This window comes from Haplochromis burtoni, unplaced genomic scaffold (genome assembly GCF_018398535.1).
Source record: "Haplochromis burtoni strain Fernald_Lab_line unplaced genomic scaffold, NCSU_Asbu1 Contig_26, whole genome shotgun sequence".
In the NCBI taxonomy this organism is placed as follows: domain Eukaryota; kingdom Metazoa; phylum Chordata; class Actinopteri; order Cichliformes; family Cichlidae; genus Haplochromis; species Haplochromis burtoni.
Window position 1 is genome coordinate 2,272,229 of NW_024582387.1, and position 15,567 is coordinate 2,287,795.

At 39.5% G+C, this 15,567-nt stretch overlaps 1 protein-coding gene across 1 annotated transcript in view; it reads left to right on the plus strand.

Annotated features, from left to right (window-relative positions):
* LOC102304529 (plexin-A2) overlaps nucleotides 1–15,567 on the plus strand; it is an 82,648-nt gene that overhangs the window by 37,275 nt on the left and 29,806 nt on the right. The window contains exons 5-8 of the mRNA XM_005917899.3: nucleotides 6,609–6,709; nucleotides 10,969–11,092; nucleotides 11,971–12,124; nucleotides 12,622–12,718. Of these exons, the coding sequence (XP_005917961.1) occupies nucleotides 6,609–6,709; nucleotides 10,969–11,092; nucleotides 11,971–12,124; nucleotides 12,622–12,718 (476 nt within the window). The remainder of the gene's footprint in view (nucleotides 1–6,608; nucleotides 6,710–10,968; nucleotides 11,093–11,970; nucleotides 12,125–12,621; nucleotides 12,719–15,567) is intronic.

Sequence of the window (15,567 nt, forward strand, 5' to 3'; positions counted from 1 at the left end):
CATGGCTAAGGCTTTAAACCTAAAAGAAGAAGGGGGGGGGGGGGAGAGAAGTGCTGCAGGGTTTTTCCAGAGCAATCTTTCAAAGTGCCACTCTGTGAAATGTAAAATCATTGCTTGAAATCCAACCCAACCATTTCTTTGTTTACCTGTGCCTATTTATTAACCCTTACCTGTATGTGAGAGTACAGTGTACCAGCGTTTCCCAGCCTATTTTGTGGGACCTTCCCCCTAAACTCAGATGGGCTGAAACCCGCCTTTACCAACACACCTATCATGATCCAAACGTGTTCATTTGAATTGTTTCTAAACTGCATGAATATTCATCAGCAGCCACATGGTGCATCTTTTTCTGTTTGTAGACAGATGTTGTAATTGCAATTTAAAAATGAAATATGGATCTAAGATTGTTTATATTTATGTTATCCTTATTTTCTTTCCTTTTGGTTTAGTTTGCATTCATACTACTGTAACACTTCCGGAGTTTGCAGCCGTTTATCAGCACTTATCCACTAATGAACTCAGGTGTTGCTGTACTGTTAACACGGGCTGGTAGGAACCGTGTCTTGCGAAGTGAATGTGCTGTGCTGGTGATTTAGTACTTCTTCTGACAAAATCAGCCTCTCACGAATCTGTAACCTCATTTGTTTATTGCATTATTATGAAATCGTATTATTCTTAATTAAGCAGAGGTACTCTGTCATCTAAATATACAGCCCGACAACTACAGAGTACCTTTTGAGTTACAAAATTATTCCGTTGTGAAATCACTGCAGCCAGGGTGCTGAAAAGGCCAAGAGAGTTTCAAACAGAAACCTCTCTCTAAAGGTGTTCGCTTAAACTAACGTAACATGTTTTAAGTGTTTACAGCCGATAAAGTGAAGAAATTAAATTTACAATGTTAATACAGACTTTATTTTTTTCATATCCTGAAATGGTAAATGGACTGATTCTTATTATTCACTTCTAAACTCAAGTGCAACTAATAAACATTCACACACATTCACACTCCGATGAACGCATCGGAGGGCAATTTGAGGTTAGTATCTTGCCCAAGGATATTTGGCATGCGGACTGGGGGAGCCAGGAATCGAACCACCAACCTTCCGATCAGTAGCTGATCTGCTCTACGACCTGAGCCACAGCCACCCCGTCTTTTGAAATTTTTGCACCACATATATTAATATTTTTATATTTATGATTTAATGTAGCACAATTTTTGAAACAGCTATAGTCATACTGTAAAACACTGGAAAGGTGTTGGATATTCGTTGAAATGCAATGCAATCATGTAGTCATGTGATGGCTGTGGATTTTTCCAAATCAGACTGAGGATATAGGATGACAGCATCACAGAGGTCTAAAAGCCTGAATGTTCATCTGACAGCATTCGTAAAGTTCCAATAAATCCGGATGAAAGTGTTACAGAGATAGTGAATTGGTCAGATAATAAGGTCGAGCATTAGTGTAAGGCCATCCCAGATGTTGCGAGACGATAAAGATTTTCCCAAAGCTAGAAAAGTGGATGTGATCATCAGCCGATTCTACCACGATACAACGCTCAAAAGCAGTCAGAATGAGATTTTGCCTCTGGGGAAAAGGGGCATATTTATTGGTTTTCTGTGATTGCTTGAAATGAGGAAATACCACGAAAAAACACAAGGCAAACAAAAGCTTGATGAGAAATACTAAAACTCAGTCTAGTTATGAATGATTCATGAGGATCTACAGCACACTGAACATCCACTGAGAAATTGTGCTTAATTTAAGCAAACACAATTGTAGACATACATTATAAAGGACACACATATACATTATGTTGTCATATGAACATTGCACAAATTTTCCTTTCTTAGCCATATTCCAAGATGAACAGGTATCTACTTGAGATGTATTCAGTATTCTGTAACAAAGAAAATTCAAATCCCATACAAATTTACTGGTGTGGAAATACATATTCTTATGTTGTTGAAGTCGGTGATCTCCACCAGTGCTCTCTTCTCGTAATTTTCCAGCTTATTTTTTATAACTAAAAATATCTGAATTTCACCCTCATGTTTCAGCTCCCTGTTTAGCCAACTCGGAACCAGTGACCATGTCTTGATTTCCCCTTGGACTGCCTCATTCTGTTTATCTGTGGGTGTTCAGGTCACTACAAAAAATATGAATATTTAAATAAACAACAGCATTAGCTTGTCCTTTCACTCGCAGCAATACCATGGCTGGTCTTGTGTCTTTGCGTTTTTATGGTAAAATATACTCCTTGAAACTACTGTAGCAAGAACTACACAAAGATAATTTTCCAGTACTTCTGTAGATGTTACTACATGTGTCAGTCTGGGATAACTTTAGATCGATTTTGTCAATGCAATAGAGCCACAACCATTCAAAATATTAGGGGTGTGCAGCTGAGCTCAAAATGAAAGAAGAGTGTGAAGATGGGTTTGTTCTAACCAATGGTTACAGAGAAATAGCTTCATCATGGAGCTGTGTTGTTTCTGTGTTGGTGCTTTAGATGATAAATTAAACATGGGTATACCCGCCAATCTGAGAAGTGTCTCCAAACCTGGATTCTTTTTAATGACCAGCAAAGGATGACTACTACATAAAGATCTCAGATTCCATAAAAGTCTTTGGGATAATGACTCCTGGTGACTCATTGTGTACTCTTAAGAAACGTTAGTCCCATTTAGAGTCAAATAGAGTGTAAGCAGAGTAGGCTTTAGGTTGTGGGTACTTTGTGATTAATAAGCTGCTTCTATAAGAGTCTGCAGCATTCTGTTTTGCTCAGTCAGATGCACATACCGCTCGCTGTTATGGTACAGCGTGTGATTAGCTCTATGCAGAGTTTTGCAGATGCAAATCTACATGTTTTAGTGCCGTCTACACATCACAAAGCTTAGTGGCATTGCTGCTGTTGTTTGTTGGCACTGAAGATAAAATTGCCAGACATACAAATCATTATAAGTAAATTGACAACCAAGCGTGGAAACGAATTAAAGATGTAACTGCAGCCATTGTTTTTGCAAGTCATCTGTGCTTCTTTGAATTCTGTTGTTTGTTTTACACAACTGCCTATTTATAGTGAAATATGGTTGTTGCCTTTCCTGTTCATGGCAACTTTTCACCCAAACAGATTTTTACTAATGCAGTTTCAACATATTGTACCAGATTTATCTAGATACATTTGAAAACTATGAAATGTTGAGCAAGGTGTTCCAATTAGTATCTTTGATTTTCTATTTTATGTCAAGTTGTTATGAGTGGCTTAAGTGTGCAACAAAACGTGTGATTTCACTTGTATGTATGTATTTAACATAGGGCTGGGCGATATGACCCAAAATTCATATCTCGATATTTTTTAGCTGGATGGCGATATAAGATATATATCTCGATATATTTTTTTAAGCCATAAAGTAAGAACAAAAAGAGAGTTCTTAGTCAAAGCTGTGTCCCAGATGTCACACAGGCACTTTTATTAACATACAGCAAAGATGTACATAAAATTTACTCAAAAAGTAATTATGAGCATTCATTAAATAATAATGCTCCATAAATAAAAGAAAACAAGGTTGTTTTTGTGCTAAACAAAGAGCTCACAATTGTGCAGTCAAAATGTAAACTAAAAGACGCTGAGCGTAATAACAAAGACAGACAGATTTCACAGCTGCTCTGTTCCCAAGTTTTACTGTGTGACTGATAGCCTGGAGTTTGAAATCCGCTTCATAACCACGTCTCTTACAGGTGCCATTTATGGTCCTTATACACACACAATACGGTAATATTACGTTGATGCACAGTACGTATCACTCCGCGAAGCTCCTCGGTAGCCGTAATGCGCCGACAATCTATCAAGCGGTGCAGCTCCGTAGCTTACCAAAGTCGTACTCAAACATTTTTGACAGATTGCTGAGCGCCGTGTACCACATAAAATCGGTTCGCGGCCATCAAGCACAACCAGAATTCATACATAAGGCGCGCTATCAACTTTTGAGAGAATGAAAGGATTTTAGCGTTAGCGCTGTTAGCTCGTTAGCGCGGTTAGCTCGTTAGCATGTTTAGCTCGTTAGCACGTTGACGCCGTCCAGCCCCACGCACGGGGCGATGCGCAGTAACTCGTTAACGGAGATTTGCCGTGTCCATCTTGTCGCTGCCTGCACGTGAAGCGATGGAGGAGGAGGGGGAGTTGTCTTCAGTGAAGGCGAGGCGGAGTAACGTTGCGTAGAGACAAAAGTGGACGAAAGAGAGGCAAACTTGCGGCTCCACAACTATAATTATAACGTAACATAGACTATATCGATATAAAGGATATTGTCACATCTTATATCTCGTATAAAAATATATCGATATGTTTTAAAAACTCGATATATCGCCCAGCTCTAATTTAACATGTAAATTAGTAAGTCAATTGTGTAGCGTTTTTCCTTTTATGCTTGCCGTCAAATTGTCAAACCCTAACCCTGGTGTCAGCCAGCTGGCTGGGCCTTTCACAAGTCCACCCATGGGACACATGACCTAAAAAGACCAAGTGACAGGAGGGTCACCGCAAAGTGATCTTGAATGACATAATATTTTGTTGTCTTGTTATGACCATCAAAGTGGACTTTATGCAACTGATATGTCTGAGGCTTGCTATACTTATCATTTTATTAGGCGCAACACAACATGAAGGGTGGTGTACTGGAGACCTTCTGAATGGATGCATATCATGTAACTGTAATAGTGTAATTGATCCAGTGACCGTTGTTGTGTTGTAACTTACCTTTGTGCCTGCATCTCAAATATTCCTGTTTATACACGCACACACAGTTTATTATGTGTGTTTGTGTTTATACACACACACACACACACACACACACACACACTCAGGACATATTGTTTGAGTTTATTTGGATTCAACTCAGTAAGACCGTGCTCAGATCAGTTCCACTAAAGGAATCAACCCTGATTCTGCGGTGCAGGCTTCACATCTGATTCTCAGAACAGACAGTAGAAAACAGAAGATCCATAGCTCTCCCCCTGTAAAGGTCACACCGCAGACCAACTTTGTTAACTTAGATGAGCCTCAGTCTACAACAATTCATGGATTATTTCTACTGCGTCAGATATGTACTTAGAGCCCTCAGCTCCACCCGTGCTGCAAAATAATTTTGTTAATGGAATGCACCGAAGGGATTCTGAACTGCTGGAAAAAAGGGAGAAAGTTATTTCGAAGGGAGCAGCAGATAATCCATTTTGCCAACACAGACCTGAGAGAGCACCCACTTATGCTATCAAGAGCACCGGAGACACTCTAATCCATAATCCACTCTTCATTTGTGATTGCTTACATCAGGAAATTGCTTGCATCATATGTCCAGACCCAGAATAATAACAAAGTATAAAATAGCTGGGCTCAGGCTGCGGGTCTAACTGGTTTTGTATGCAGGGGTGGTGCAAACGCAACAGCAGCTAATGGAGAGCTTATGCTTTGCCAGACATTCATGCATAGAAGTGGTGCTAGAAGTAGAGAATGTGGCTGTCTGTTAGAATGCGTTTCTGTCTGCGCAGATGTGGAAAATAGTACAGACCTATATAATATGGCTACAGTGTAATATACTTTATTGGTGAGTAAGAAAATCCTTTATCAAAGGTTATAAAAAAAGTTAAATATGAAGATTGCTGCAAAACTGCTTCTCAGATTTTGGTGTCATTTCAAGTCATTTCTGACAAAAAAATCTAGCAATTCTTCATGTGGGTAAACCCACAGTACTGCATACTGCAAATTTGTGTCTGCAGCTAGAAAGAGAAAAAATGGGTTGTTTTCCTTTGGGATATTTCAGTGCGAGCTCTGACGAGGCTTCCTTATAGTGCAAAATAGGCAAAATGATGAAATGGGCTTTGCTCACTCATCATCAGCTGCTTATTATTTCATCAGTGTTTTATTTGCATGCCTTTGTTGGCCTTATTTCCACTCCATGACATCAGTATAATTGATGCACAGGTTGATGGCTTTTGGATAAAATTCTATTTAATACACTGTCTACCCAGTTTAGGCGTGTCATATGTCAGTATTCTGGCTTATTGGTCAGTGCTTTTGAATTACTTTACTAGTATTTTATTTAGATGTCCCACTTTGTGTGAAATATGATGATAAAATAATATATGTGGCACCTCTAAGCAAATTTCGGTAGCCACATCTATAACAAGTTTCAGAGGATAGTTTGTATAAGACCAATGTTTGCATATTTCTGTATGACTATTTTGGGTGTCCAGGTGGCCTGGTGGTTTGGGACACTTACAGATATTTCCGGGTTCAGATCAGAAAGCTAATAATGCATGCATGTTATTTTTGCTTCACCATTTTTCCATGTTTCCTGTCTGGATGTCCACTGAAGATTACACAGTGTGGGCACAAATGTACCACATTTATCTTAATAATGTAAAATTGATTGTAATCTAAATTGGACAATATGTTCATGAACAATACAGGGCTCCTACTGGATTCAAGACCCTTTACAGATTTGCTATAGATTAAAAAAGATGTTAAAAATATTGCAACAAGACAGCACTAGAATTTATAGCATTGTTTTTTAATTTTCTTGAGCTGTTAAACTGTTCCTCTTGTTTAGGTGGCTCAAGTTCCTGTGGAGGCCTGTGAGCAGTACAGTACATGTGCTGAGTGTCTGAGCTCTGGTGACCCCCACTGTGGCTGGTGCGTCCTGTATAACATGTAAGTCCACTCACTTTATCTTCTCTCACAATCCCATACTCTCATCAAAGCCCAGGGATTTAAAAGCACAAAATTACTGTATGTAGTCACATGATTTGTTGAGTTTAATATAACACAGTTATTGTACTCCATGGAGTTTGCCATTATCAACAGCTGGCAGGATGAATATAAAGCCAGGAAGTGGTTACTGGACAGTGTGATCCCTCCTAAATAGCGCTATTTGGGACAGCAGAAACTGCATGCCCACCAGATTTTATTGTCTGTCGCACAAGAGGAAAAGGGGTGTTTAATGGAGGAGGGAGGGATTAGCCTTACAGCCACAGCAGGTGTACCAGCTGCACTTCTACATACCCGGGGAACATTTTGGACCTGACGGAGCAGGCTTATCTCCTCCATCTTAATTATCTGACCCCAGGTTAGCTTGCATAATACCTCGATATGGAGCAAAGGGGATTCAGAAGATTAAAACCCTGTGTTTCTGAACCAGCCGTCGTGTTGAATCTGACCTCAGCCAGGGATTTACTGCTGTCATCATATGACGTCGTCATTTCAGCCAGCAATATCTTGATGGTGATCAGCATTATTCAAATTGCAGCTCTCTGCTTTATCAAACTGGGTGGGAAGAAGGAAAAAAAGCGCTTTTTAAAATCTAAATTACTTCATTAAACAGTTGTTTTTTTTCTCCCTGAGTACTGACTTTGTCTGAAAGTCCCATTAAACTGTTTATTTAAATTAATGCCTTACACTTATCAGTGAGTAGATAGGCTGCTGTTCCCTCAAGTAACCCAAAGTGAATCATGATCTCTCACACTGCAGAATGAGACTACTTTGTTTTTCTGTCTATTAAATCCAGATTGGGGTCTTTTTCAGCTGCCTGAATGACTCTCTCAGTGTGGCACATACACTGCTTTCAGGATCTCAGTTTCCTACCCCTGGCAGGGTGAACCAAAGAACCTATCTAACAGAGTGTGTGTGGGGGGGTGTTTCTGAGCATGCAAAGAGCCTGAAGGAAACACGAACAAATGGTTCCATCAGACAAAACACGGTGGATAAAAGAGGGAAAAATAAAAGGCAATGAAAGACGGTCAGAGATGAAAGACGTTTTTTTTCAGGAGCACTTCATCTGATGAGCGGTTAGAAGGTGACCGTCTACACTGCTGTGGCTGCGGTCCGCCTCAAGGAGCCGAGCCAGCAACAGCTGTCACCACGTTTCCAATGCACCTTTATATCGTGTTGTAATTACAGCAGAGGCCTCGGTGCTCTTTGAGCTCTTTCAGGAGGTGCCACCCCCTCAACAGCCTCTGAGAGTGGATTAAGTACCTTCTCCCCTTGCTGCATGTGTTACATGTTAAAAAGAAAGAGATGATGGTGTACAGTCAAAATGCTCTCTGGATTTGCTTTCTTAGTTCAACTTTACAGCACAGATACGCTTTATTAATTCTTTTTAAACAGTGTTTGTGTTTAAGTACAGCATAGAAACCGTACAGTCAGATAGATTCTCTCTGAGAGAAAACTGCTATAATGCTTCTATGGTAGTGTCAAGATGGTAGTGTCAATATAATCTCTACATCAAATCCTACATTTCTAAAGCTGGCCAAAAAAAAATAAAAGATTTAAAGGTCCTTTCCACTTCTTGCCATTACTTAAAATATCTTTTTACTTTGCACTTCTCTCTTACGGGATTATTCTAAGGTCACAGTATGCTGCCAGCCCTTTCACTTTTACTTTTAATTGCCTGTTGGAGTCTGGGAGTAAAAGCTATTCTTCTATTGCTCAGTAATTTCCTCTGCGCAAAAAAAAGCAAAGTGAAATGTTATAGAGACAACCAGCATCTTAAAGTCATTTATAGGAAATAAAAAGTAATTGGACACAATTGGAAATACTTTTAAATGCTATATAACACTTAATTCATATCAACTCAGTCTATATCTGCTATATGTTATATAATATGTCTGAAAAAACAGATATGGATGGCTAAAGGTTTTTATCTAAACTCTGATTTAGCCAAAGTAGCAGCACTGGTTCTATGAATGGGAATTGGAGAGAGCTGGGTGATACGACAAAGAGGAGAAAGGTAGATATATTGTGTGCAGAAGACCAGGTGGAAGGGAAGCAAGGCCAGGAGCATTGGGAGTGGATTCAAGCTTTTTTTTTATCATAGGAGAAATGGGGCTAATGAGGTAAGCTTGAATAAATAGTGTTGTGGAAGTGAAGAAAGTGTCAGACAGGATCATGAATTTGAAGCTGGAAATCGAATGTTGAATGTTCTCAGTGCCTATGCCCCACAGGTTGGATGTCAGTTTGAAGAGAAATTCTGGAGTAAGTTAAATGAAGTGGTAGAGAGTGTCCCCAGAAGGAGAGATTGGTGATTGGTGCAGACCTCAATGAACATGTAGTTGAAGGGAACAAAGGTGATGAAGAGGTGTTGGGTAGCTATGGTGTTAAGAGAGGAGAGAAATGCAGTAGGAAAGATGATGGAAATAGTTGTGGTGAACACGTACAACAATAAGAGGGAGGAACATAAGGTGACATTAAAGAGTGGAGGAAGCTTCACTTGGGTAAACTGGATTAAATGCTGGAAGCTGAAGAAGGAAGAAAGTTGAGTCCAGGAAGGAGTTGAGACAGGCTCTGGTGGGTAAGGAAGATTTGTCAGATGACCAGGAAAGTGTAGTGCTGAGGTCAAGAAGGTGTTTGGTGGGTTCAACAGACTCGGTGGTAGAATGAGAAAGTGCAGAAAAGAAAGAGAGTGGTTAGCAAAGAAAATGTGGGACAGTCAGAAAAGTTGAAGAAAGTAGATAGGAGTACTGAGAGGCTAGGCATATGGCAAAGAGAGAGGTGGCAAAGGAAAAGTCGTATGTGAGGATAGATATTAAGGAAGGAAAAAAGACTTGTATTGATTGACTTGGTAGAGAGACTGAGCTGGAAAGGATGTGCAGCAGGTTAGGGTGATCAAGGACAAAAAGGGAAATGTAACAAGTAAAGAGTGTGTTTAGAGATGTTGGAACCAGTACTTTGAATGTAGACAATGTCGAAGATGAAGATGAATATGAAGATGTAGAAGATGAATGAATGTAGACCAATGTTGAAGATGAAGATGAAGATGTAGAAGATGAATGAATGTAGACCAATGTTGAAGATGAAGATGAAGATGTAGAAGATGAATGAATGTAGACAATGTCGAAGATGAATATGAAGATGTAGAAGATGAATGAATGTAGAAAATGACAGCAAGAGGGAGACAGTTGGAAGAAAGTTAGGAAGGAAGTGCAGAGGTAAGGACGAAGTGAGAGCAGCTTTGAAGAGGACGATGAGAGCAAAGGCAGTTGCAGTCCAAGCAGTCCAGATGACATACCTGTGAATATACAGAGATTTCTAGGAGGGAGGGCAGTGGACGTTTTGACCAGCTTGTTTAACACTATCATAGAGAGTGAGAGGATGGCTGAGGAATGAAGAAGAAGTGTACAGGTACTGTTTTTCAAGAAAAAAAGATGATGTGCAGAGCTATACTGACAACAGAGGAATAAAGATGATGAGCCTTACCATGAGGATATGGGAAAGAGTTGTTGAAGCTAGGCCAAGAAGAGAGTTAATAACCAGTAGCAGCAGTATGGCAGAATGTCAGAGAAAGAGCATTAAAGATAGAATGTTTGGATTGAGAGTGTTGATGGACAACTATGAGAGGGCCAGAACGGGTTGCACTGTGCTTTTGTGGCTCTAGAGAAAGAATATAATAGGGTGCCAAGAGAGGAACTGTGGTAGTGCTTGAGGAAGTCAGAAGTAGCAGAAAACCATTCGAGGGTGGGTCAGGACATGGATGAGGAATGTGAAACAGTGGTGAGTTGTGAGAATTTTTAAGTGATAGAGATTGTGTTTAGAGGCAAAATTTTAAAAAAAATATTTTTTCCCAAAAACTGTATATATCTCTTTTCTGCCTTCACTGAGCAGTTAAAGTACTTTGGCACTACAACCCAAATCTATTCACTTTAAGCACTTTTTATCTGTCAAACACACTCATGGTCTGATGGATGCTTCAGGCACCAATTGGGGATCAGTATCTTGCAGATCGGAGGAGCTGTGATACAAATCACTGACCCTCTGATTGGTGTATAATTAACTCTACCTTCTGAGCCGCAGCAGCCTGGTCTTTTAGGAGTGAAGTGCTGATTGACCAACAATAACATATAAAACTCAGTGAGATTCAACACTAAGCTCGACATTATTTAATACATTTTTACCTAGAACTTTCTGTTTCTCCACAGGTGTTCGAGAAGAGATCGGTGTCAACGGGCAGACGAAGCCTTCCACTTTGCGACAGACATTGACCGCTGTGTGAAGGTTATTGCTCACCCAGACAGCATCGCTGTATCAGCACATAGTGTCCCTGTGAGTCTGCTTATCATTCCGCCAATCACTGCAATGCCACTCCACTCACAATGCCAGTGTTTATGAGCAATCAGCAGGAGTATCCTTGTTCATCCACATGTACAGTAAGAATAAGCCCGGGAGAGAAGATTAGTTTTGTGAGATGTGAATTGAGACAGAAGGTCTCTGTAGGGCATCCACTATATTTACTTTGGTTTAAAAACATGTATTATGAGATTGGAGACAAATGTGAATGGGGGAGAGTTGTTATTGTAGTGTACTCTGTCTGCTCCTCTGATGCATCAGCCAAAAGGTTGATTACATTTTCTGAAAGCTCTATTTAGCTGCTCTTTCTCCAGTAGCCAAGAGCACAGAAGACATTAGGAGGTAAAAAAAAACATCATCTTAAAAGGACTCGTGGGACATTTGAGGCAATGTGCTTGTTTGTTTTATTCTTGAGTAATATAGGAGATGATCAACATCACTCGTGGGTAAACGTGCAGCTGGAGCCAGAAGCTGGTTACCTTAGCATTAAAACTGGAAAACGCCCAGTCAATAAAAATGCTATACATAAATCTCACTGAAACAAATCTTGAATAAGTCCAGCTTCTTTCCTCCTATATGCAGTCTTAGTGTTAAGTTATAAACTAACCATCTATCTGGGCATTTACTACACTGGTACAACAGAAGAATCTGTCTTTTCATCTAACTGTAGGCAAGAAAGAAAGAACAATGTGTGTGTGTTTGTGCGTATTTCCAAAATTGGCATATTCTCAAACTAGATGTGATAAAATATACAGCTGAATCTGTTATATAGTGCTGACATCGCACTGTCAGACTGTTCCCCACTACTGTAAGTGTAGCAGTGTCTTAAATCTTTCCTGTCTGCTTTCTTTTAGCTTCTACTTGAGGTGAACAATGTTCCAGACCTTTCTGCTGGTATTACTTGTTCATTTGGCCAGCAGGCTGAATTGGAGGGTCATGTGAAGGGGAACAGGGTTATGTGTCTTTCCCCAGCCGGAAAAGATGTTCCCCAAATACCAGAGGGACAAGGTGAGCTCAGATATCAGTGTATATTGTAAAAAAAATCAATAAAAAAATAAACCTATAACCAATATTTAATGATGCCAACATAAGATGTAAGGATTAATGTATCAATATTCTAGACTCTAACAAAAAGAGTCTGCTTTAAAGATTGGCTCCCTTGCAGTTTTTGTTTAGCCAAAGATGTGGTGAGTACCAAGGAGCTGTAGAATTTCCTCTGAGCATTTAAAGTAATCCTTCAATTGAAGTTTGTGACAGAAGGTTTTCTCATGACAACAGCAATATGCCCTTCCAGGAATGCAGACACCAGGTGGCTCTTTACAGGAATGTGATAAAAGCATTAACTTTTTTTTTTTTGCCTCACTTTGACCTTCTCTTTTCACTCATTGTTTTCATTCTTTCACCCATCCTTTTTGTCTCTCTCTCATCAACTCTCTTACATGTTTTTCCACTCCCTCTCGCTTTCCCTTCGCTCACCACGCTGCGTCTGCGTCCCTCTCTTTAAGACTGGGCTGGGGTAGAGCTTCGTCTGAATTCAAAGGAAACGGGTCAAATGGTCGCCAGCACGGAGGTGAAATTCTACAACTGCAGCACACATAAAATGTGAGTTCAGCTGCCCCTGCACCCCCCAACCCACCATCCACCATCCACCCCACATCTTTGATTTGTTCAATAGATGGAAGAGCACGATTTAATTTAGAGCAATGATGTACTGATGCTCCCAACCCTACTTAAGATCAGCCTGTTAGATAACCTTTGAGATCAATTTATCTGTCAGGTTTAATTTAAATCAACATGATGCATTTGCCATGGCCTGTTTGTTTCGACTCTGGTTTAACTAGCAGTTTGTGGGCTTACTGGTTGAAGCTTTAAGTATCAGTTAACTATCATTGTCTGCCACACACTCCTGTGAATTCAATACTGAATTCAATACTATTCCACTCATCCTAGAAAATGTTTTAGGTCTACGAACTGGTATCCAATGCAGCAAAAAACTATTAAAGCTGAAGCATTCATGATATACATCATGTACTAACTGCAGAGGATTTACCAGTAAGATCACAGTAAATTTGTCATTTATGACCCCCTGTCTTTGGACAAAAGACCCAGAGTTTATAAGGATTAAAGACTGCAAAACATGACAGGAGGACAGATCGTCGTTCTGCTCTTTGACAGAATCAGCAGTGTTTGGATCAGCCTTTTATATGGTTGTTTTCTTGGTCTTTGAATTACTGTTTTAACACCAGCTGATCAGAAAATATTTTTACAGTTAATCATTGTTTATTTTCTATTTCTTTTTTAAGCAAAAAAAAATTCAATCATTCTGAGGGTTCAGCTTTCTCAGTGTGAATTTCCTGCTTTCCTCTGTTTCATATCAAAGTACTTCTGAGTTTTGAACTGTCTGCGGTACAAAATAAGAGACAAAGGCACAACAAACTAAACAATTAATAGAGAGAATAATTGTTAGATTAAACGGTAATAAACTACAATTGTTTGTTGCAGCCCTTATACATATTAACACCTAAAAATGGCTTCACTCTAGACCAACAGTCCCTGACGGCTGCTTAAAAAGATAAGTACTAGATTCACACACCCCCTTTTGACATCATCCCAAGGGGCCTTGCCAGAGAATTGTGTTTGCCTCCAATATTAGACATAAGATATTTTATATTTTTAGCCTTGCTCTGATGCTTGAGGGTAAGTAAAATAATTTAAAAGTACATTATTTAAATGTCATCCAATATAAGCCTACTAACTGGGCAGGGACGCAGTTTTGACTTTGAGCCATTATGCAAATGTCTGCTGTATTTATCATAACAGTAAAATATGACAAGAGTCTTTCTTTGTGAATAACAATTGCAAGCACTGCTACAAATGTGGATCTTATTAGGATGAAAGCCAATTAGCAGCATTTGTCAGCTTTAAAAGAAGTTAGCAAACACTTTATAAGTTTTCACAGCAACATTAACAAAACTCCAAATAAGGAAAATTTAATTATTTACTTTAAAGAACTTAAACATACAACGTGTGCTTTTTAAAAAATCTACTTCAAGTGAGTCACACATCATGAGCCAACACATGCTTTTTTTTTTGAGGTTTTAATTGATGTGCTTAAACATAGGCTTCACTTAACTGAACGTTGAATTACACCCAGCCATGAGTGACAAAAGCTAGCCTCTGTATCCACTTTGGGAAGAAACATTTGACTGATGGAGTATTTATAGTAAACCCAGAAAATTAGCCCACATGCCACTTATTCACAATGCTCTTTGACTGTGACATAAACGCTGCAATATAACCATATTAAGCCATTAGAAGAAAACAGTTGGAAGCTCATCACATCCGCCCCACCCCAGTACGGCCTCCATTAGCTGCAGGGTGACCCTGTATACTCCTGTGATTAATATTTCAGACCAAACACACTCCTAACCCAGCACCTCTTTCTCCCCCTCTACCTCCGCTACCACCATCACCTCACCACCACATCACCCTCCATAATTAATTATCCAGTGTTTGCAGCACCCTGCCAGTCCAGCTCTATTAATGCGCAACCCCCCGAATTTCATTCTAACACATGCACCCACAAGCACACATTTTTATGTCCATACTGGCCCTGGGCAGCTAATTAATATCAAATTTTAATGAAGCTGCTCTACATTTATTGGCATTTGTAACTCACTATGAGCTGCAGTGTTGGAGCTCTACTAGTGTTTTTATAGTTTTCTCATGGCTGCATCTCATTCAGCAGGACAATTTAGGATTAACAGACTGTGATAATGCATGGATCCTCTTCCTACACTCTGGTAGAACTTAATTAGAGGCAGGAAAGTCAACAACCTCCCCAACAGGAAAAGAGGATAGACCCTAATCAGAATCTTCACAATTGCTTTATTGGTTTATGAACAGCTGTGTATCGTTCATCTCTGCTGTATTAGCACTGCTTCCATGTTTGTTGACCAAAATGTGATTAAATCTCGTTGGATAGATTCCACAACCTTAATCCACAACTGACCGCTTGTTGTAGGTGACTGAATCCAAGCCAGAGCTGTTGCACAATTCTACCCATGAAACATTTGGTTATTTCCATTCTGATTTTGTACACAATCCTGAGAAGATTGGCATACTGTTAACTGCAAACAACATAATAAAATGAAAAGCTGTAGTAGTCAAATTTAGATGTATTAAGGACACTGATACTAGTGTACATCATTTTTTATATTCCTAGAATGACTGTTTATGCTTTAACTAACAGTGACATGTGAACGGTTTCTCTCCTACCAATATTTCAAGCTGAAGGTAATGCTTTGTTACGCACAAACAAAAAAACAAAACAAAACACATTCATGCTGCCTGAGGACATCTTCATAAAAGAGAGTGTCAAGATAAATTCAGCACAATCCTTCATTAGTCTCCCGTCTGCAGTCCTTTAAGAAGTCTGAGAAAGGGAACAT